At 42.7% G+C, this 24,518-nt stretch overlaps 1 protein-coding gene across 2 annotated transcripts in view; it reads left to right on the top strand.

The window, feature by feature from the left end:
• The window catches only part of ube2r2 (ubiquitin-conjugating enzyme E2R 2), a 166,417-nt gene that overhangs the window by 133,716 nt on the left and 8,183 nt on the right, over nucleotides 1–24,518 (top strand). For both annotated transcript variants that reach the window (XM_041196470.1, XM_041196469.1), the window contains one exon: nucleotides 10,574–10,671. In XM_041196470.1, coding sequence (XP_041052404.1) covers nucleotides 10,574–10,671 — 98 coding nt within the window. The remainder of the gene's footprint in view (nucleotides 1–10,573; nucleotides 10,672–24,518) is intronic.

Raw genomic sequence — 24,518 nt, 5'->3', positions numbered from 1 at the left:
TACTCTTTCTTTCCTATCCACCAACCAGTTTTCTGTCCATCTCAATACACTAGCCCCAATCCCATGCGCTTTAATTTTACATGCCACTCTCTTATGTGGGACTTTGTCGAAAGCCTTCTGAAAGTCCAAATAAACCGCATCCACTGGCTCCCCCTCATCAACTCTATTAGTTACATCATGGAAAAATTCCACTACATTTGTCAAGCATGATTTCCCGTTCATAAATCCATACTGACTCTGTCCAATTCTGCCACTGTTTTCCATGTGCTCAGCTATTAAATCTTTTATGATGGACTCTAGAATTTTCCCGACTACCGACATCAGGCTGACTGGTCTTTAATTCCCTGCAAGCTTACTCTCATACTCTATTTTCCCCTTCTTGATCAATCCCTTGGTCCTCCTTTGCTGAATTCTAAACTGCTCCCAATCCACAGGTCTGTTGTTTTTTCTGGCCAATTTGTATGCCTCTTCCTTGCATCAAAGACCATCTCTAATTTCCCTTGTAAGCCATGGTTTGGCCACCTTTCCTGTTTTACTTTTGCGCCAGACAGGAATAAATAATTGTTGCAGTTCACTTATGCGCTCTTTGAATGTTTGTCATTGCCGATCCACCATCATCCCTTTAAGTAACGTTTCCCTCGCGCCTCATACCATCGTAGTTTCCCTTATTAAGATTCAGGACCCAAATCTCAGAATCAACTGTATAAGACCATAAGACATAGGAGGAGAAATTAGGCCCTTCGGCCCATCAAGTCTGTTCTGCCATTCAATCATGGCTGATAAGTTTCTCAACCCCATTCTCCCGTAACCTTTGATCCCTTTACCAATCAAGAACCTATCTCTCTCAGTCTTAAATACACTCAATGACCTGGCCTCCACAGCCTTCTGTGGCAATGAATTCCATAGATTCACCACTCTCTGGCTGAAGAAGTTTCTCCTCATCTCTGTTCTAAAAGATCTTCCCTTTACTCTGAGGCTGTGCCCTCGGGTCCTAGTCTCTTCTACTAATGGAAACATCTTCCACTCTGTCCAGGCCTTTCAGTATTCTGTAAATTTCAATCAGATCCTCCCTCATCTTTCTAAACTCCATCGAGTATAGATCCAGAGTCCTCAAACGTTCCTCATATATTAAGCCTTTCATTCCTGGGATCGTTCTCGTGAACCTCCTCTGGACCCTCTCCAGGGCCAGACCATCCTTCCTGAGATACGGGGCCCAAAATTGCTCACAATATTCTAAATGTGGTCTGACCAGAGCTTTATAAAGCCTCAGCAGCACATCCCTGCTTTTATATTCTAGTCCTCTTGAAGTAAATGCCAAGATTGCATTTGCCTTCCTAACTACCGACTCAACCTGCAAGTTAACCTTAAGAGAATCCTGGACTAGGACTCCCAAGCCCCTTTGCACTCCAGATTTCTGAATTCTCTCCCCATTTAGAAAATAGTCCATGCCTCTATTCCTACCAAAGTGCATGACCTCTCACTTCCCCACGTTGTATTCCATCTGCCACTTCTTTGCCCATTCTCTTAACCTGTCCAAATCCTTCTGCAGGCTCCCTGTCTCCTCAATACTACCTGTCCTTTATATCATCTGCACACTTAGCCAGGATGCCCTCAGTTCCTTCATCTAGATCATTAATGTATAAAGTGAAAAGTTGTGGTCCCAACACTGACCCCTGCAGAACTCCACTAGTCACCAGCCGCCATCCTGAGAAGGACCCCTTATCCCCACTCTCTGCCTCCTGCCAGACAGCCAATCTTCTATCCATGTTAGTACCTTGCCTCTAACACCATGGGCTCTTATCTTACTGAGCAGCCTCCTGTGCGGCACCTTGTCAAAGGCCTTCTGGAAGTCCAAGTAGGTAACATCCATTGGCTCTCCTTTGTCTAACCTACTCGTTACTTCCTCAAAGAATTCTAAAAGATTTGTCAGGCATGACCTTCCCTTGATGAAACCATGCTGACTTTGCCCTATTTTACCATGCACTTCAAAGAATTCTGAAATCTCATCCTTAATAATGGACTCTAAAATCTTACCAACGACCGAGGTCAGGCTAATCGGCCTGTAATTTCCCATCTTTTGCCTCACTCCCTTCTTAAACAGGGGGGTTTCGTTAGCAATTTTCCAGTCCTCTGGAACCCTCCCTGACTCCAGTGATTCCTGAAAGATCACCACTAACGCCTCCACTATCTCTTCAGCTATCTCCTTCAGAACTCTGGGGTGTAATCCATCTGGTCCAGGTGATTTATCCACCTTCAGATCTTTCCGTTTTCCTAGCACCTTCTCCTTGGTAATGGCCACCATACTCACCTCTGCCCCCTGACTCTCTTGAACTTTGGAGATGTTACTCGTGTCTTCCATTGTGAAGACTGACGCAAAGTACCTATTCAGTTCCTCCGTCATTTCTTTGTTCAACACTACTACTTCTCCAGCGTCATTTTCCAGTGGCCCAAAGTCCACTTTTGCCTCTCTTTAATGCTGTCCCTGACTTCCCTTGTCAGCCATGGTTGCCTCGTCCTCCCTTTAGTATGCTTCTTCTTCCTAGGGGTGAATTTTTGCTGTGTCTCCCAAATTACTCCCAGAAACTCCTGCCATTGCTGTTCCACTGTCTTTCCATCTAGGCTCTTCTCCCAGTCAATTCTGGCCAGCTCCTCCCTCATGCCTCTGTAGTTGCCTTTATTCAACTATAATACCGTTACATCTGATTCCAGCTTTTTCTCCTCAAATTGCAGGGTAAACTCTATCATATTATGGTCACTTCCTCCTAAGGGTTCCTTCACCTTAAGCTCCCTTATCAAACCTGCCTCATTACACATCACTAAATCTAGAATTGCCTGTTCCCTGGTGGGCTCCACCACAAGCTGCTCCAAAAAGCCATCTCGTGGACATTCCACAAATTCCTTTTCTTGGAATCTACTACCAACCTGATTTTTCCAGTCTACCTGCATATTGAAATCCCCATGATCACTGTAACCTTGCCTTTCTTACACACCTTTTCTGTCTCCTGGTGTATCTTGTGCCCCACATCCTGACTACTGTTCGGAGGCCTGTACATAACTCCCATTATGGTTTTTTTTACCTTTGCGGTTTCTCAACTCTACCCACACAGATTCTACATCACCTGACCCCATGCCATTTCTTGCTATCGATTTAATTTAATTTCTTACTAACAAAGCAACCCCACCCCCTCTACCAACCTGCCTATCTTTTCGATAGGACATATATCCTTGGATATTTAGCTCCCTGTCCTGATCCCCTTGCAGCCATGTCTCCATGATGCCCACCACATCATACCTGCCAATTTCAATCTGCGCCACAAGCTCATTTACCTTATTTTGTATACTGTGTGCATTCAGATACAACACCTTCAATCCTGTATTTCCCGTCCCCTTTAAATTAGATTCCTAGCCCTTTCCAAACACTCTGTCCTATTTCGTGTTCTGGGGACTTTAATAGCCTCTCCTGGGCTCTCCTTTCTTTTCAGTGTTTTCATAATTTTCCATGAAGTTGAATCCACCCCCCCACAAACCTGCTGCTTTGTTTCCATTAGTCATACCTCTTGGAGTTTTACCCTTCCCTCCACAACCACCACCCCTGACCCCCCCACACTTTCTAGTTTAAAGTCCTGTTGACCATCCTATTTACCCTTTTAGCTATAATATTGGTCCCAAATCGGTTCAGGTGGAGAGCGTCCCAACGGTACGGATCCCTCCTGTTCCAGTACTGATGCTAGTGCCCCACGAAATGGAACCCTTCTTTCCCGCACCACTCCTTTAGCCATGTGTTTACTTCCCTTATTCTCGCGTCCCTATGTCAATTTGTATGTGGCTCGGGTAGTAATCCGTAGATTATAACCCTTGAGGACCTGTTCTTGAATTTAGTTCCTAATTTCTGATAATCCCCAAACAGGTCCTCTTTCCTAGTCTTACCTATGTTATTTGTCCCGACGTGGACCACAACAACTGGATCCTCCCCTTCCCTCTCCAATATCCTTTCAAGCCGGTCAGAGATATCCCTCACCCTGGCACTGGGCAGGCAACATACCATGCGGGACTCTCGATCCTGCTTACAAAGGATGCTCTCAATTCCGCTAATTATAGAATCCCCTACAACTACCACTTGTCTTTTTGCTCCCCTCTCTTGAATGGCCTCCTGTGCCACGCTGCTGTGGTCAGCTGGCTCATCCTCCCTACAGCCCTGTTCCTCATCCACACGGAGCAAGTACCTCGTACCTGTTGGACAAGGTCAAGAGCTGAGGCTCCTCCGTTCCAGAACACAGGATCACTCTACCTGCCTCACCTGCAATCACATCCTGCTGACTGAACTTGAGGTACTTAATCTACCGGGTGTGACCGCCTCCTGAAACAAAGGATCCAGGTAACCCCCCCCCCCCCCCCCCCCCCCCCCCCGCCCCCCCCCCCCACCGGGATGTGCCGCAGCATCCGGAGCTCATACTCCAGCTCATCAATTCTGAGCCGGAGTTCCTCCAGCAACCAACACTTGCTGCAAATGTGGTCACTGCGGCTCGCAATGGGATCTGCCAGCTCCCACATCATACAGCTACAACAGATCACCTGCCCAGCCATCTCAACTTAGTTAAATAATTTATTAGCATTGCAGTGTTTTTTTTTCCAAATTTGGTGCAGATTTCCTACCAACCAATCAAGTCACAGCTTTTCTGTGATGTCACTTTTTCAGTTTTGGCTTCAGTTATTCTGTGCCCCGAGGTCACCGCTCTGGTGCTCCTCCCTCGAGTCTGCTCCCTGGAGACAAGGCCGCGAATCCCCAAGGTAAGCTAGATTTATACTCACTGCTCTGGTGCTCCTCCTGCTGAGTCTGCTCCCAGGATTTACTCACCAATCAGCTGCTTTTTCTTTAAAATCCACTTTCAGAAGAGTGTCCCTCACAGGTCTGGTGCACTCCTGAAGGCACTGCCGCTTCCTCTTTTTTTTAGGTTTGAGGAGGAGGGAGGGTTGGAAACACTACAGCAATGTAATGTTTGGGGCTCTTCCATTCTTTGACCGTGAGTCCTCCTCAATTCCTTCCTGAGTCGCGGTGTCTGTGGTAACTTCTCCCAGAGTGCTTCAGTCACTTCTCACCAGCGCCCTCTGTTGGATGCTCTTCCTCCTGTTGAGTGCAAGAGTCCTTCTCAATTCCCTCCTGAGTCACAGTGGCTGCGGTGACTTCTCACCAGCGCCCTCTGTTGGATCTACGTCACTCTCCATCTTGATGAAGAATTCTATCATATTATGGGGCCTCGCACAACTAGATTGCCAATTATTCCTTTCTCATTACACAATACCCAGTCGAGGATGGCCTGCTCTCTCGTTGGGTTCCTCAATGTATTGGTCCAGAAAAACATCCCATATACACTCCAGGAATTCCTCCTCTACAGTATTGTTACTAATTTGATTTGCCCAATCTATGTTCATATTCAAGTCACCTATAATTACAGATGTTCCTTTATTACAAGCATCTCTAATTTCCAGTTTAATGCCATTCCCAACATAACCACTACAGTTTGGGGGTTAATATACAACCCCCACTAATGTTTTTTGCCCCTTAGTGTTTCTCATCTCTACCCGTACAGATTCCACATCGTCGGAGCTAATATCTTTCCTCATTGTTGTGTTAATTTCCTCTTTAACCAGCAATGCAACTCCACCGCCTTTTCCTTTTTGCCTGTCCTTCCCAAATACTGAATGCCCCTGGATGTTCAGTTCCCATCCCTGGTCACCCTGCAGTTATGTCTCCATAATCTCAACTATATCATATCTGTTTACATCTATTTGCGCAGTTAATTCATTCACTTTATTGCGAATGCTCCTCGCGTTAAGGCACAAAGCCTTAAGGCTTGTCTTTTTAACATTACTTGTCCCGTTCCCACTATTTTTCACTGAGGCCTCGTTTGATTCTTGCCCTTGATTTCTCTGACTATCTCTTTTCTTATCCTGCTTTCTGTCTTTTGTTCTTGATTCTCCTTTTTGATTCCCCTTCCTCTGACTCCTTGCATAGGCTCTCATCCCCCTGCCATTTTAGTTTAAACCCTCCCCAACCACTCTAGCAAATGTTCCCCCTAGGACATCAGTCCCGGTCCTGCCCAGGTGTAACCCGTCCAGTTTGTACTGGTCCCACCTCCCCCAGAAGTCCCAATTCCCCAGGAACCTGAAACCCTCCCCATCACACTATCTCTTCAGTCATGTATTCATCCGATATATCCTGCTACTTCTACTCTGACTGGCACTGGTAGTAATCCTGAGATCACTACCTTTGAGGTCCTACTTTTCAACTTACTTCCTAACTCCCTATATTCTGCTTTTAGGACCTCATCCCTTTTTTCACCTATGTCGTTTGTACCAATGTGTACCACGACTACTGGCTGTTTACCCTCCCCCTTCAGAATGTCCTGTAGCTGCTCTGAGACCTCCTTGACCTTAGCACCAGGGAGGCAACATACCATCCTGGAGTCTCGTTCATGACCACAGAAATGCCCATTTATTCCCCTTACAATCGATTCCCCTATAACTATTGCATTCCCACACTTTTTACTCCTCCCGTGTGCAGCGAAGCCAACCGTGATGCATCGAAATTGGCTATTACTGCTTTCTCTTCAGAGGCCATTCCCCCCAACAGTATCCAAAGCAGCATATCTGTTTTGCAGGGGAATAGCCACAGGAGATTCCTGCACTGCCTGCCTACTGATTTCTTTCAGTTCTTAATTCTCGCTAGACCCTAGGTTCTGCATTATTTCCAGAATGTTTATATTGCTTTTGAACTTGCCTTTTCTTTAGCCTCCTACCCCTGTTCCAACTCCCCTTTATTATTTTAAAGTTCTATCTACTGTCCTAGATACTAGACACTGGTTACTGCCTAGTTTTATGTGTGGCCCATCCCAGCAAAACAGCTAGCTCCCTGTTTCCCAAGTACAGATGTCAATGCTCCCTGAATCAAAACCCCTGCCTCCCTAAATCAAAACCACTGCCTCCCACACTACTTGTCTAACCTGCTTATCCTTATGCCAATTGATGTGCAGCTCAAGGAACAATGCAGAAATCACACTTTTTAATTTTAATTGCTTTTTAATTTGGACTCAAAATCCTCAGACTCAAAATCAGCAGCACATCATTCCTGGTTCTATCTATGTCATTGGTTCCTCTATGAACCGTGACAACTGGATCCTTCCCCTTCCACTCCAAATTCTTCTCCAGCCATCAGGAGATGTATTTAACCCTGGCACAGGGCAGACAACACAATCTTCAGAAATCCTGGTCATGGCTGCAGAGAACAGTGTCTATTCCCTTGACTATACTGCCCCCTTTCAATACCGCATTCTTTTCCATGTCACTTCTAACCTGCTTATCCCGTCAGTGGTCTCCTGCACCATGGCACTGAGGACAGTTTGTCCATACATTCTAAAGTTGTTGTTTTCATCCATATAGATAGTAAGTACCTTGCACACGGTCAATTTCAAGGGCCATGGATCCTTCTTCACTACATGCTGGACCCCATATTTACCTGACTTGCAGTCACACCCTCCCGTCCTGACCACTGACCAATTCCAAAGTTTTACCTACCCTAAGGAGTGTGACTGCTTCCTGGAACAAAGTGTCCAGGTAACTTGCCCTTTCTCTGATGCCATGGAATGTCTGTCTGCATGACAGACTCCAGCTTAACAACTTTGAGCCAAAGTTCCTCGAGCTGTGAGTATGGTTGCCCTGGATTGTAATGCTTTTCACAAATCTCCACAAGCTGCAGTTACGGCACACAGCATGCCCTGCCAGATCTATCTAGCCTTTATTTATTTGCTTATTTATTTTATACTTTCATGGGATGTGTGCATTACTAGCAAGGCCGGTATATGTTGCCCATCCCCAATTGCCCTTGAATCACAGCAGTCCATCTAGAAGTAATGCTGATATAGTTGCAAATCAGAACGATGTGTGACTTGAAGGGGAACTTGCAGGTGTTGATCTAATCATGCATCTGCTGCTCTTTTCCTTCTTGTGGTCATGGGTTTGGAAGATGCTGTTGAAGGAGGCTTGGCAAGTTGCTGCTGTGCATCTTATAGCTGTTACACACTGCTACTTTTGTTCACCGGTAGTGGAAGGAGTGAATGTTTAAGGTGGTTGAGGTGCCAATCAAGAGGGCTGCTTTTTGCTGGATGGTGTCAAGCTTCTTGTGTTATTGGAGCTGCACTCATCCGTTCCATCACAAACCTGACATGTGCCCTGTAGATGGCGAGCATGTTTTTGGGAGTCTGGAGGTGAGTTATTCACCACAGACTTCCCAGCCTCTGACCTGCTGTTATAGTCACAGTATCTATCATCAGCTAATGTTGCCACATCAAGGTCATTGATGAAACAACTGAAGATGATTGGGATTAGGGTGCTGAGGAACTTGTAAGATTATTAACATGGAACCTTGTGAAATTCTTTTGTAATCTAGAAAGCTTGGAAAATGTAGATATAGGACATAATATAGAAGGGTTATGGGAAATAATATCAAGCTTTAAAATACTTAGTACAGCTAAAAGCTAAAGCCCTTGAAGGCAGCTTGTGTAAGCTCAAAGGCAGAAATGCAGGGCTCTCTGAGGTGAATGACCATGGGACTTAGCAGCCGTGAGGTAAGTGGAAATAGAGTGGTGAATACGCAGAACATTTTGTAATTTTGTAAGGCTAATATTGCTTATGTGAAATGTGCCTGATTGGTTAACAAAACCACATTCAGGACATTGTCACCATGGGGATGAGCATGAATGGACACAGCAGAGAAGAACTAGAAACTAGAGGTCAAGAGAAACAGAAGAGAATAAGATTGAAGACCGAAGACCAAAGCTGCAAGAGATGACGTGTTCTCTTCTGTCCAAACTTGAAATGGGAAGTGTAACCTGCGATAAACTGTAACCGTTGCCCGAGTTTATCATTGTAGTTTGCATGAAGCTTGATAAACTTGTCCTAAATTTTTGTTAATAAAGTAGTTTCACAACTGAACTTTGTTCCCAAGTTTAGTTTTGTGCTATCTTCTCAAGTTGATCTTCCTTCAGTTATTGGATTTGATTGCATTGTCAAATTAGTAAATGCATCCCTAGTTATACTGTGGCGCTTCAAATTGGAAAACACCCTGATGCAGAAATGGCTACATAATTAGCGTGTCAAATATATCAGAGTAAACCCCTGTAATGCAGAAGTGTCATTAGCCTTCAAAAAAAGACAGTTCATAAGAACTGACCCCTTGGAAAGTCTTCATTAGGTTTGTTTACTCCTTGATTTAGAAATTATTGACAGAAAACAATCCAAACCAAGAACGGTATAATTCCTGCCTGAACAGAGAATGGATGTCTGAAATCTCATTACTAGTGGATTTAGTTTAAGAATTATTTTTTCAACTGCACAGGTTTGCCTTTCACTTATCTCTCTAAACTTGGTGCAAAAGTAGTTAATTGGAGCAGCAAACTGACAACTAAAAATATATATTTGACCAGAAATCTTTCATAGACCATGTGGTGTCAAACTAGGTGCATTTAACAGAATGAGTAATTTTAAGTTATTCACTTGCTTCACTTGACCTCTGCAGAAGTGAAACTCCACATTGGCAACCTCCTGCTGAGCCGTAGCACTGGTCAGGGGCATGTGGATGTCTTCATCTTGTGTGTAGCCAGATATCTAGAAACAAATAAAAGGGATTCCTGTGAATAGGGTTGCCAGTTCTTCCAGTTTGTTAACAAAGGCTCTAGAAATGAGGTATTTGAATACTGGATAATTGGACACTGCTGCAAATTGCTGGGAGAAAAATCATCACCTTAAAGTAAGAATAAAACTGAGGTGATGTTGGTTGAGGGTTGTGTTGGGAAACCATTTGACTGAGAGTAAAGAACCATTTAATTGGGTAAAAGCCTATTTGCTTTGTAATTGGCACAAGAAGACAGTGTGCTGCAAGGATGGATGTGTTGGGTAACAAAGGTAGGAGCCTCGGTTTAGAGTTGGAGACCCTGACCCCATGTGGTCCTCCTGGAATATGTCTAATCAGAGTTGCCAACCTTACTTGTGAACTGGGATTGTTAGAAGAGGAAAGCAAATACAAATAATATTGCTGTGAAAATCCAGTTGCTTCACTAACACTTGGGGAAAGAAACTTGCCATCCTGGCCTATTTGTGACCCTAGTCCCACATCAGCAGGATTAATGTTGACTGCCCTCTGAAGTGTTTTATCATGCCACTTAACTAAATCCATGGACAACATGGATAATTAACTTTGCCTTGCCACACGCACATCTCAATGAATTTGAAGTGCTGTTTTCAGGCTGAGTAGAAACTGTGAATCAGATGTTTTCCTGTTGTTGTTTTGAAATTTAAATTTGAAGGAGATACAGACATCAAAATTGGGACAAGTCACTGAGTCATTATGCCCTTGTAACAGTAGAAACTGAGACAAAGGAAATGTTTAACAATAGTGAGTCACTGCATATTGTACAAGATTAATTGACACTCAGGAATGATCAAACATAAATGTTTTAAATGTGTTTTTATGGCATTGTTTGAAGGATTTGTTTGACAACTTGGAGTCTTTTGCTTTTAGAATGGAGATGTTTGCATTTCAATCCTTCACCCACCAGTAGATGATCCTCAGAGCGGTGAACTACCTTCTGAAAGATGGAATCCAACTCAAAATGTCAGGTAAGCTACTCTGTATTGACAAGAATTTCAAGTGTATTATGATTTGTTCTTCTGTACTTTGTGGATGTATGGCTAGTTGTACAAACATTTTTGTCTATTGAGAACTAATTTGAGTCATACTGTCCAAATACATTATAGCTATTAGTCCTCGCCCAACTAAACATTCCTGAATTGCTTGTTTTTCCTGTTGAGGATAAAGTACATTCATTTGCTTTGTCACATAACCTATGTAGCCAGGATTTTGTTGTTCACCTCGCATACAGTTGCCCAGAAACTTTTTTCAGTCTTGTACATGGAGATGCCTGATAATCAGGCATCTGATCCAATGCAGCACCCTCTACATGGAATTGGTGCCATCTGTGAACTGGTGAGGCAGCAGGGGAGTGCTTTTCAACCAATCACACTTACACATTCTCAATGAGATATGCAAAGATGAAATTAATAAAACAGGAAAGATAAATTAGAATTGCATTATTATACTGGAAGAAAAATAGAGATCGGGCCAGTGGAATTGTGGGAGAGATATGGAAGAAAAATAAACAAAAAAGTAAGCTTTTTTAAAGAAATCTGCTACATTAATTTTCTTGAGTTGCTGAGGCACCACACCTGTAAAATTACTTTTTCATGGCAAGGGAGGTTGTTCAGTAATTATCACCTACTATACCATTAAAAGCTCAGTTCCTCTGCACAGGACATCATTTCTTCATCCATCCTTATTATTAGACTAGTAGGTAATTATCCTAATTTCAAGCTATAATTGTGATTTCTGTACAGGTTCCATTGGCGAAGATTACAGCAGTGTAGTTTATGGAGGAGCAGGATATCAGTCATTTAACTGTGCATGTGCGGACGCCAGAAGTTGCTGCCAGTTTTGCTCTGTATTAACGGCAATGTTGATGCCTTGCTGTAATTAATCTAGCAAAATCTAGGCCAATGTTAAAGCTAGACAGTTGTGCACACATTTTTGTGATCTTTCAATTTTTGTTCCTATTCTTGTCCTCTTTTTCCTGTCAAAATACTGCAAGAGCAGTCATTTTAACATTTGTTTTTGATCCCAGCTGATGTTACTACTGGATAAGCCAGATCTCAGGGTGGAATCCGGTTGATAGATCCTAACATTAATTTTTTGTTTAGATACATGGAGAGTGGCTACTGAACAGAGTCACAGAAGTCAGCTGATGAACTTTTAACAAAAGAATAAAACATTTATTAAACAAGAAAAGATGAAATATATTACAATACCCATTCACCCACAACTATACCTTTACAGACATGTACAAATTCGGATGAATAACACAAGTTACAAAAACTATCTTATACTCCAATGTTCAACAGTGAGTACACCGTCAGTGTAAACCACCAGACAACCTTTGGTCAGACACACCATGCTCTGAAACCAAGTGACAGATGCCACCCCAAACAAATTCTGTGGATCTGTCCTCGACTCCTCCCCTGCCAGATGCTTGTTACACCATGAGCCAACCAGTTGCACTGGCTCAGTCTTTCACACAAGGGTTTCTAATCACCACTCTTCAAAAACTCGCTTTGGAATGTTCCCCCAAACCAGCACTTTCTCTCAGATGCCTTCTGCAAGGGTCCACCTCCAGGGTTTTGAACTCACCTTCTGATGTTCCTCTCACCGGATTGCCAAGTGCTTTCAAGCTTTCTTCCATGCACGCTCTTTCGTTTACTCAGCCGTGCCACTGCTTCACATGCCCACAGTAAAGAGTTATAGAACTTCAGCTGCCTCTTTGATCTTCTGGCTTCTCGTTTTAAATCTGCTTCCTGCAGCTTTCTTCTCTTTAAGCCTGGAGCCATCTTCTCTGCTCCTTACTTTCACTTCCACAGAATAGAACATTTACCAGATTCCTGTCCTCATCCTTTGACTAGACTGTCCTCTTGGGACTTTTTCTGTTCCACTCCCCTGGATTTGGATTTGGGAACCACCTCCTGTGGTTTCTGGAACCTGCTTCTGCAGGTTCCTCCCCTGTCTAGCTTCCCCTGGCAGCTGGCTTCAATGTCAGTTTGGGAGTTGATATCTGTTCCTCTGCTACTTCTAACCTCTCTGGAATCCTGGCTGCAACTCATCTTAGATTCTTAGATTTATTCCCCTCTGCAGTCTGCTAATATGTCAACTAGAGAGAAACTTAAACAGTTTCCTTCAACTTAGAGCATAATGACCAACTGAACTCCCAGCTGCTTTCGTCTTCTCCACGTGTGTGTGTGTGTGTTTGGGGGTGGGGGGGGTCGGGAACAGGGCCTCCTTCTCTGGTCCTCTGTTGCTCAGCAACAGCACAGTTCTTTTTAACCTGGTGTTTGTTTAATCCTTTCAAGAGTCATAAAACCTTCATTAAAATGCAGGCATCTTTTAAAGTGAAACTAAAACTCCACTCCTCCTTTGCTTAACACACAAATATAGGAATACAAATCAAACTTAAACTATCTCTATTTCCTAACACATTCAAGATATTTTTAAATGATTTCAAGGTTTTTATCTTCTAATCTATCCAGGAGTCCATTTCATACATTGATAATTCTTTGTGAAGAAGAACTTGTGACACCAGTCCTAAATTTGTCCTTTACTAGTTTGAACTATGTTCTTGTGTTTTTTTTCTTTTGGTTAATTTGAAGTAATTTTTCAGATTGAGTCTTCAGTTTACTCTGTTGTATATTCTACAATAACTTTTCTATTGTAACTCTCTTCATGGTTGACATTTCTGTTTCTCCGCCAAACAAAATGACTGAGACCTTTGATGATCTACACTCTCCAACACACACACACTGGCTCCAAGTTATTAACTAAAACTTGGTTTATGTATTTTTTTAAAATAGTTATTCGGAGCCATGTATTAGTCTTTCACAAGAATTGTCAAAATAAGTTTTCCTGCAGTCCTGACCTACAATATGGATCAATGTGAATTTACATAACCTTTAGTCAGGAAGCAGGGCAGATGCTTGGAAACAGCACAATAGGGTCTGCTTTCACAACCTGTGCCATTTTGAAACCTTGTAACTATTTACAGCAGTTATGTTCTGAATAATTAATGTTTCAAGAATTAAATATTCAGTTTTATTTGTGCCAATAAAATATTGCTATTTTTCCTTAAATCACAAGAAGCAACTTGTCAGAGTTTGAACTTAGTTTATCCTCCTGTCACTTGCTGCATTTGGTGAAGGCTCGCTCTCTGGTCTTTAGCAACATTTTTATATGGCCACTAGATATGGAAAAACTGTCCTTCAGATTTAATTTTTCTTCCTGTAGGAATTGCCTTGCCCTTATTATTGTGCTCTTCCTGTACTCTACTTTATGGAACCTGCTTTAACAAAGTTGAAAATATGGAACAAGCAGCATAACTTAAGAAATAGGAGCTATTTGTGTGTGGCCATTTGGCCCTTGAAGTGTGCGCAATCTCAATGAGGTCACGATTGATCTTCTATCTCAATTCCACCTCCCTGCACTATCCCCATATCCTTTAATTACCTTCGTAACCAAAATCTATTGACCTCTGGTTAAATATACTCAACAATTGAGCATCCACAACTCCCTGGTGTAAAGAATTCTAAAGATTCACAACCCTTTGAGTAAAGAAGTTTCTCTTTACCTCCATCCTAAATGGCCAACCTCTTACTCTGAGACTGTGATGCTATGCTCTAGATTCCACAGCCAGGGGAAATAGTTTCTCAGTAATCTACCCTTTGAAGACCCTTAAGAATTTTGTTCATTTCAATTAGATCACCTTTTGTTCTTCTGAACTTCAGAGAATATAGGCCTAGTCTACTCAGTCTCTCCCACTAGTTTACTCTCCTCATTCCAGGAATCTGTCTAGTAAACCTTTGTTGCACTCCCTTGAAAGCCAAAATGTTGTTCCTTTGACAAGTAGACCAAAAACGACACACACCATTCCAGGTGTGGCCTCACCAATGCCCTGTATAATTGTTTCTTCTTTATTTTTTTTTTAACTCCTCTTTACTCTTATACTTTTTGTATTAAAAGCTAACATACCACTTGCCTTCATAATTGCTTGCTGTAGTTGCATGTTAACTTGCTGTGATTCATGTACAAGGATACCCAGGTCCCTCAGAATGCAAACATTTCATTGTATCTCAGCCTTCAAAAAATATTCCACTTTTTAAGATTTTCCCTGCTGAAGTGGATACCTTCACACTTCACCACATTCCACCCGTCATGTTCTTGTTCACTCACCCAACCTGTCTTTATTGATCTGCAGCCTCTTGGCTTCCTCCTCACCACTTTTCCACCTAATTTTTTATCATCAGAATATTTAGATATGTTATGTTCAGCCCACTCATCTAAGTCATTAATATAGATCAGCGTTTCCCAAACTATTTTCCAATACGACCCCGCTTTGACACTTAAAAATTAATGGCACATAAGCTCTGATCTCTGGGAAGTTGTAGCGGGGAGGTACTGCAAAGATACGTTGGGGGGTCCTCTGGAAGCCCCCACCTAAGGACTGCATGGGAATTGCCCGGGAAGTTACCCTGCACTGGGAACTATCCAATACTTCAATTTAAATTGCAGTCTTCAGATGGTTCTGACTGTCTTACAGGGGTAGTTACCCAAGAAAGGTTGGAAGAATTAAAACCACTTCTAACTCGTGAGTAAGTATAACACCCCTACCCTGACCCCCACCCCCGGACTACTCTTATGACCTTCCTGACTACACCCACCACGCGCCCCCCACCTCCCACCTTTGCCCCGATTGACCATCCATCCCCCTTCCTACCCATTTACCTTACAAACTTATCTCTTCCCTGGTTTCTCAAAATGGCTGGACCTTTAAACTTATGGCAGCTAGTGTCATAAAAAAGGGGGTGTGACTTCATTACCCCCAGTTGTCTTGCACTCAACAGAAGGACTCAGGAACCCGCTGCGCTGCACCTTTCTCACCCGGCCTGAGTTGGAAGGCCGGGGGAGAAAGGGTTGGCTGCATTTCGGTGTCAGTAAATCAGAGCAGAGTGGCAATCTGACCATGAGTGCCACTCCATGGAAGTTCTGGCCCAGTGTGACCCCAGATGCCAACAAAAACAAAGCAGCAGAGTAACATTCAGTATATAATTATCAGAGTTCACATATTAGAGATCAACATATAATACATAAATGTTAAAAAAATCTTTTTAACTTACTTTGTAAAAATGTTATTTTGTATACTCATCAGTCCATTACTACGCCTGAACCACTCCAGCTCATGGACCTTGACCAGAAAGCAGCAGAAGCATAAATCGATGTTCTTGAAGTGCCTGATGTTGAAGCCCAGGTACAAGCCCCTGGCACAAGGGTGACAAGTTGGGCTCAGATAGGCAGTAGCTGAGATATAGCTGCTGGGTTCATAGTTGGACTGGGCTTTGTGAGGAAAGTGGATACAAGCATTGAATATAATGTGTGACAGTCACTGGCCACTGAGGGTTCAGACAATCTCTCTTTATTCCCTGGTAACAGAAGAGTCAGTGAAAGGCTCTGGGCAAGAGTCTATGGCCCAGAGAGAGACATCAAGAGATGAGCAGGGAAAGGGTAGGGCCGGACACCACCTGGACCTCAGTTTGGGTGCATAATGCAATCAAGGATTGGGGGCGGAGCCCATGATATGACCCCATTCGCTGGCGACCCACAGTTTCGGAACCGCTGATATACATTGTAAATAGCTGGACTCCAGCACTGATCCTTGATTCAGTTTCAGGCAGCCAACCCAAAAAATGTCCCGTTTAACTCTGTTTTCCGTGCATTAACCATCTTCAATCCATGCTAATATATTACCCCAATGGCGATAGCCCTGTATGGCATCTTATCGCATGCTTTTTGAAAATCCAAATACACTACATCTGCTGGTTCTCCTGACCTATCGTTCTTACATTCCCAAAAAAATCTATGATGCATCTGTCAAAAAGATTTCAGTTTCATAACTCTGTTTTGAATTTGCTTAATCAGATGATAATTTTCTAACTGCTCTGTTACCACGAGTCTAATAATAGATTCTAGCACAACAACAACAAAAATTGCTGGAAAAACTCAGCAGGTCTGACAGTATCTGTGGAGAGGAAGACGGAGTTAATGTCTTCAATAGATTCTAGCATTTTGCCTACCACTGATATTAGGCAAACTGGCCCTGCTTTCTGTCATTTTCCCTTCTTAAATGCTAGGTAATGTTTTCTACCTTCCAATCCTTGGGGATTGTTTTGAAATCTAAGCAATTCTGGAAAATCCAAACCAATGCATCTACTATCTCTGCAGCTACATTTTTTAAAGCCCTAGAATACAGGTTGTCAGGTCCAGGGGATTTGTTGTTGCATAACACCATTCATTTCTCCAGTACTTTTTTTTAAACTTAAATTGATTCTTCAAGTTCCTCATTTACACTAAACCCTTGGCTCCCCATTATTTCTGGAACTTTTTTGTATCTTCTATTGTAAAGACCAATACAAAGTATCCATTTAATGTCTCTACCATTTCCTTATTCCCCATTTTAATTTGACCTGATCCTACCTCTAATGGACCCATATTTGCTTTCACTAATCTCTTCTTACTTGCTTAACTATAGAATGTTCGCAATCTATTTTATGTCTGTCGCTAGTCTACTCTCATACTCTCTTTCATTCTCAATTTCTTGGTCCTCCTTTTCTGAATTCTAAAATTCTCTCAATTCTAAGGCTCACTGCTATCTTCAGCAATGTTATAATCCTCCTCCTCTGATATTATTTCATTCTTCTTGTTAGCTATGATTGGACCACTTTTGTGGATTTTTTGTACTTAAAGGAATGTACAAACATTTGTTGCAAATTATGTACTGATGCTTTAAATGCTTGCCATTCCTTGCCTACTCACCCCTCTCACCTTTGTACTTTGTCTTGTTTAGATTTAAGATCCTAGTTGCAGACTCGACTAAATCGCTAACAAGCTCAATGTAAAATTCTGTCATATTATGTCAGTCTTCTCTACTAGCTCCTTTGCTACAAGTTTATTAATTTAACCCTTTCTCATTATACACTAGGTCTAAAATAGCCTGTTCCTAATTGGTTCTTCAACATAATGATCTGGAAAACTATTGTACAGATGCCATGAGCTCATCCTCCACACTATTACTGCAAATTTAGTTTGTCCAGTCTATATCATATAATCATGTTTACAGCACAGAAGACCATTTGGCTTATCATGTCCATGCTTGCCCTCTAAAAGAGCAATCCACTTTGTGTCACTCCCCTGCCTTTTCCTCAAAACTTTGCAAATTTTTCCTTTTCAGATGATGACTTAGTTCCCTTTTGAAAGCCTCAATTGACCCTGCTTCCATCACATTCTTAGTGCATTCCAGATCCTAACCACTTGCTGCATGATAAGGTTTTTCCTCATGTCGCCATGACTTCTTTTGCCAGTTACCTTAAATCTGTGCCCTCTAATTCGTGATCCTTCCACCAATAGAAAGAATTTCTCCCTATCTACTCTCTCCAGACCCTTCATGACTTTGAATACCTCTAGCAAACCTATTCTCAATCTTCTCCTCTCCAAGGAAAGCAGTTTCAGATCTTCCTATGTAACTGAAGTTTCCTCATTCTGGAACCATCCCCATGAATCTTTTCTGCACCCTCTATAATGCCTTCACATCCTTCCTAAAGTGTGGTGGCCAGAACTGGACACAATACACAGTTGAGGCCAAACCAGTACAAAAACAGAATTACCTGGAAAAACTCAGCAGGTCTGGCAGCATCGGCGGAGAAGAAAAGAGTTGAAGTTTCGAGTCCTCATGACCCTTCGACAGAACTAGTGTTCATCATAATGGCCAAACCAGTGTTCATCATAATGTCCTTGCTTTTGTACTCCATGCTCCTGTTGGTAAAAGCCCAGGATGTGTATGGTTTATTAACCACTCCCTCAACCTGTCCTACCACCTTCGATGATTTAAGCACAAATACACCCAGGTCCCTCTGCTCCTGCACCCTTTAGAATTGTACCCTTTATTTTATATTGTCTCTCTCTGATCTTCCTACCATAATAAATCACTTCACACTTCTCTGCATGAAATTTCGTCTTTTCCACCCATTCCACCAACCTGTCAATGCCCTTTATAAGTTCCAATTATCCCCTCATGGTTCACATTGCTTTAGGGTTTCGTATCATCCGTAAATTTTGAAATTGTACCATGTACACCAAGGTCTAGGTCATTAATCCATATCAGGAAGAGCAGGAGTCCTAACACCAAGCCCTGGGGAAATCTTCCACCAGTCTGAAAAACAACCATTCACCACTGTTTCCTGTCATTCAGCCAATTTTACATCCATATTGCCATTGTTCCTTTTATTCCATGAGCTCTTAACTTTGCTAACAGGTCTGTTGTGCAGCACTCTATCCTTTGGGAAGCCCATGTGCATTACATCACAACAACGTTATCCTCAACAACCCTTTCTATTACTTCTTCAAAAAACTCCAATAAGTTAGTTAAACACCATTTTCCCTGAACAAATCCATGCTGGCTTTCCTTAATTAATCCACATTTGCCCATGTGACTATTAATTTTGTCCCAAATTATTGTTTCTAAAAGTTTCCCAACCACCAAAGTTAAATTGACTGGCCTGTCTGGGCTTATCTTTACACACTTTTTTGAACAAAGGTGTAACGTTTCCAACCTCCAGTCCTCTGGCACCACCCCGTGAGTCTAAGGAAGATTGGAGAATTATAATCAGTGCCTCTACAATTTCGACTCTCACTTCCCTCAGCTTCCTTGAATGCATCTCATCTGGTCCTGGTACCTTTTCAACTTTAAGTACAGATAGCCTAGCCAAAACCTCTTCCTTATCAATTTTAAGTCCTTCAAGTATCTGAATTACCTCCTCTTTCACCATAACCCAGGCAGCATCTTTTTCCTTGATAGAGACAGATGCAAAATATTCACTTACTACCTCATCCATGTCCCCTGCTTCCATGCAAAGATCCCCTTTTAGGTCCCTATTCACTGCAATCCTCCTCTTACCACCGTTTTACAATTTATATGCCCATAGAAGACTTTTGGATTCCTTTTTGTTAGCTACAGCCTCTCCTCAAACTCTTTTCTTGTTTCTCGTTTTTGCTTTTTCAATTCTTCTGTAAACCTTGGCATGGTTCTCAATTGTATTACCCATCTTTCACCTGTCATAAGCACACTTTTTCAGCTTCATCTTAATCTCTATCTCTTTCGTTGTCCACTGAGCTCTGGATTTTTGTCCTAACTTTCTATTTCATGGGAATATACCTTCACTGCACTTGAGCTATCTCTCCTTTAAAAGCAGTCCATTGTTCAGTTATAGTTTAGTTACAGTTTTGCTGCTAATCTTTGATTCCATTTTATCTGGGCCAGATCTATTCTTACCCCATCGACATTAGCTCTCAACATTTAATTATTCTTACTCTGGATTGCTCCTTGTCCTTTTCCAAAACCAATTTAAACCTTATGACACAATGATCACTGCACTTAAATGTTCCCCTGCTGACACTCGATCCACTTGGCCCACCTCATTCCCAAGAACCTGGCCCAGCAATGCCTCCTTTCTCATTGATCTGGAAACGTACTGCTGTAGAAAATTCTCCTGAATATACTATAGGAACTTTGGTCCCCCACTGCTCTTTACACCACTACTATCCCAGTCTATATTCGGATAATTAAAGTTTCCGATTATAACTGCGCTATGTTTCCTGCTCTTCTGTAATTTCCTTGCAAATGTATTCCTCTGTATCTTTCCCACTAGTTGGTGGCCTATAGACTACACCTAGTAATGTATTTGCATTTTTTTTGTTCCTTTGCTCGAACCAAATAGATTCTGTCCTTCAGCCAGGCATATACTGTGAAGCATCAGACATAACTGTTGATGGCACCACTCTCAAGGTTGAAGAAAAATTCACATAACTTAGTCGTGTGCTCTCTAGGGTTTGCCACTTTGGTGAAGATGTCAATGCATCTATCCAGAAAGCAAGTTCTGCCTATGACCAACTCTGTGATTGTGTCTGGAAGCAGCATGACATTAAGCTGAAGACTAAAATCAAACTCTACCAGACCATTGCCCTGACCATCCTGCTGTATGATATAGGATCATAGATCTGCTATAGATGCCACATCAAAGCTCTAGAATATTTCTCTTATGTCTCCCACATGGATGACATCCCAAGCAGATCTTCTATGCGGAACTGTTGCAAGGCAAACAAAATCAAGGTGGTCAGTATAAATGATATAAGGGCACCCTAAAAAAGAGCCTATCTAACATCTGCGTTACCACCTCTCTTGGGAAAGCACTGCAATCGACTGGCTTACGTGGAGATGAGTGCTGAAACTTGGTTCAGCATGCTTTGAGAACCATCTACATCAAACTTGCAACATCCAATGCGCCTGAGGAAGACCAGAAGCTGCTGCAGAAGTTCCCCTAAGCACCAAAAGCAACAAAATTAACTGCCAGTTCTCTAGGCATAATGCCCATCCCTCATTGGACTCTATAGACATCAGAGGACCCACAGAAGATGATGAAATCACTTACTGTTCAGATATACTCAAACAACAAGGACCCCAGAATTATTATTAATTTTCCTGTTTATTGCCTTACTCTACACCTATTAGAGGGAACGATAAAAAAAATCCTACCTATGTTTTTTCTGCCCCTTGCTGTTTCTTGGCTTCACCTAAATTGGTTCTATGTCTTGATTTTCTGAGTTCTCTTTCTCTCTTCTTTCATCCTTTCTCTCTAATCTCCTTATCCCATCCTTTATTATCAGCGCTATCCCTCTTAATTTTCCGTTTTCCTGTCTCATCTGAAAGTAAGTATCTTGGAATATTTCGTTTCCAACTTTGATCACTTTACAACCACGTTTCCATTATTGCTTTTTACTTGTTCATGGGATATGAGCATCACAGTTTAGCATTTATTGCCCAACTCTAACTACCTTTGAGAGGGTGGCAGTGAGCCACCACCTTGAACCATGCAGCCCAGGTGGTGCTGTTAGGAAGGGAGTTCCAAGTTTTTGACCCAGCAACGGTGAAGTAATGGTGATATAGTTCCAAAACAGAATGGTATTTGGTTTATTATAGAATCGTAGAATGGTTAAAACACAGAAGGAAGCCGTTCTGCCCATCATTTCTGTGCCAGCTCTTTGCAAGAGCAACTCACTAAGTCCCACTCCCCTGCCTTTTCCCTGTCAACCTGCACATTTTTTCACTTGGATAATTATCCAGTTCTCTTTTGAAGAAAGGTTTTCTTCATGCTGCTATTGCTTCACTTTAAATTGATGCCCTCTGGTTTTCGACTCTTCCGCCAAAAGGAACGGTTTCTCCTCTAATCTGTCCAGACCCCTCATGATTTTGAACACTTCTATCAAATCTCCCCTTAATCTTCTCTAAGAAGAACAGCCCCAGCTTCTCCAATCTATTCACATAGCTGAAGTTCCTCATCCCTGAAACCATTTACAGGAATCTCTCTAATGCCTTCACATCCTTCCTAAAGTGCATGCCCAGAATTGGACATGGCATCCTTATCGTTGTTATGAAGGAGAGAAGGTCATTGATGAAGCAACTGAAGATCATTGGGCCTAGGACACTACCTTGAGGAACTCCTGTAATAGTGTACTGGGTATGAGAAGATTGACCTCCAACAATCACAACCATCTTCCTTCGTGCCAAGTATGGCTCCAACCAGTGGAGAGATTTCCCCCAACTTCAATTTTGCTAGGGCTCCTTGATGCCACACTCAGTCAAATGTTGCCTTAATGTCAAGGGCAGTCACTGTCACTTCACCACTTAAAATTCAATTCTTTTGTCCCTTTTTGGATGAAGGCTGTAATGACGACTGGAGCTGAGTGCCCCAGGCAGACCCAGGCATCGATGAATAGGTTATTGCTTGTTGGAACTGCCAGTGACAGACACCTTCCATTACTTTGCTGATGATTGAGAGTAGATTGATGTGGCAGTAATTGATCAAATTCAATTTGTCCTGCTTTTTGGGGACAATACATACCTGTGTAATTTCCCACATTGCCGGGTAGATGCCAGTGTTCTAGCTGTAGTGGAACAGTTAGGGGCACAGCTAGCTCTGAAAAAGTTGTCTTCAGTATTATATCCGGGATGTTATTGGGGCCCATAGCCTTTGCTGTGCCATTCCATTAAATCAAACCTATTAATTTCTATCTGTGCTATTAATTCATCTAATTTGTTGAAATGTTATTTGGTTTGTCAAGTCTGATGGTATTAGCCTTGGCTGTATGGTCCACTCTTGCCTCTGAGCCAAAGGTTGGGAGTTTAAGTCCAACTTCAATGACCTGAGCACAAAATTTAGACTGGCAATCCAGTGTAGTACTGAGAGAGTGCCACCTTTCAGCTGGGATGCTCTTGTCTGTCTCTCACATGGATGTAGAAAAATCCTATGGAATTATTTCAGTGAATTGTTGGAGTATTCACCGCAACACCCACCAATCCCCCACAGTCCCTCCAACCCCCCACAAATGTTACCAACATTTATCTCTCAAACAAAATCCCAAAATTGGGTAATCTGGCCATTATCACGTTGATTTTTGTGGGACCTCGCTGTGCACAAATATCCCCATCCTCAGTGGGGGAGGAGCCCAGCACGTCAGTGCTACAATTTTCAACCACAAGTGCCGAGTGGATGATCCATCTTGGCCTCTTCCAGAGGTCCCCAGCATCAGAGATTCCATTCTTCAGCCAATTCGATTCACTCCACGTGATATCAAGAAACAGCTGAAGACACTGGATACTGCAAAGGCTATGGGCCCTGACAATATCCCAGCAATAGTACTGAAGACTTGTGCTCCAGAACTTGCCACGCCCCTAGCCAAGCTGTTCCAGTACAGTTACAACACCAGCATCTACCCTGCTATGTGGAAAATTGCCCAAGTGTGCCCTGTACCCAAAAAGCAGGACAAATCCAGCCCGACCAATTACTGCCCCATCAGTCTACTCTCGATCATCAGTAAAGTAATGGAAGGGGTCATCGACAGTGCTATCAAGCAGCACTTGCTTAGCAATAACCTGCTCATTGACACCCAGTTTGGGTTCCACCAGGACCGCTCAGCTCTTGGTTCAAACATGGACAAAAGAGCTGAACTCCCGAGGTGAGGTGAGAGTGACTGCCCTTGACATCAAGGCCACATTTGACAGAGTGTGGCATCAAGGAGCAATAGCAAAACTGGAGTCAATGGGAATTGGCGGGAAAACTCTCTGCTGGTTGGAATCATACCTAGCACAAAGGAAGATGGTTGTAGTTGTTGGAGGTCAGCCATCTGAGCTCCAGGTCATCACTGCAGGAGTTCCCCAGGGTAGTGCCCTAGGCCCAACCATCTTCAGCTGCTTCATCAATGACCTTCCTTCCATCATAAGGTCAGAAGTAGGGATGTTCGCTGATGATTGCACAATGTTCTGCACCATTCACGACTCCTCAGATACTGAAGTAGTTCATGTCCAAATGCAACAAGATCTGGACAATATCCAGGCTTGGGCTGACAAGTGGCAAGTAACATTCGTGCCACACTATTATCATCTCTAACGAGAGAATCCAACCATCACCCTTTGATGTTCAATGGCAATACCATCATTGAAACCTCCACCATCAACATCCTGGGGGTTACCATTGACCAGAAATTGAACTGGATTAGCCATATAAATACTGTGGCTACAAGAGCAGGTCAGAGACTAGGAATCATGCGACAAGTAACGCACCTCCTGACTCCCCAAAGTTGCCCACCATCTACAAGGCACAAGTCAGGAGTGTGATAGAATACACCCCACTTGCCTGGATACACCCCACTTGCCTGGACGAGTGCAGCTTCCACAAGACTCAAGAAGCTTGACACCGTCTAGGACAAAGCA

Source organism: Carcharodon carcharias, chromosome 1, assembly GCF_017639515.1.
Source record: "Carcharodon carcharias isolate sCarCar2 chromosome 1, sCarCar2.pri, whole genome shotgun sequence".
Taxonomy (NCBI): Eukaryota; Metazoa; Chordata; class Chondrichthyes; order Lamniformes; family Lamnidae; genus Carcharodon; species Carcharodon carcharias.
This window is presented reverse-complemented; position numbering and strand designations above follow the sequence as displayed.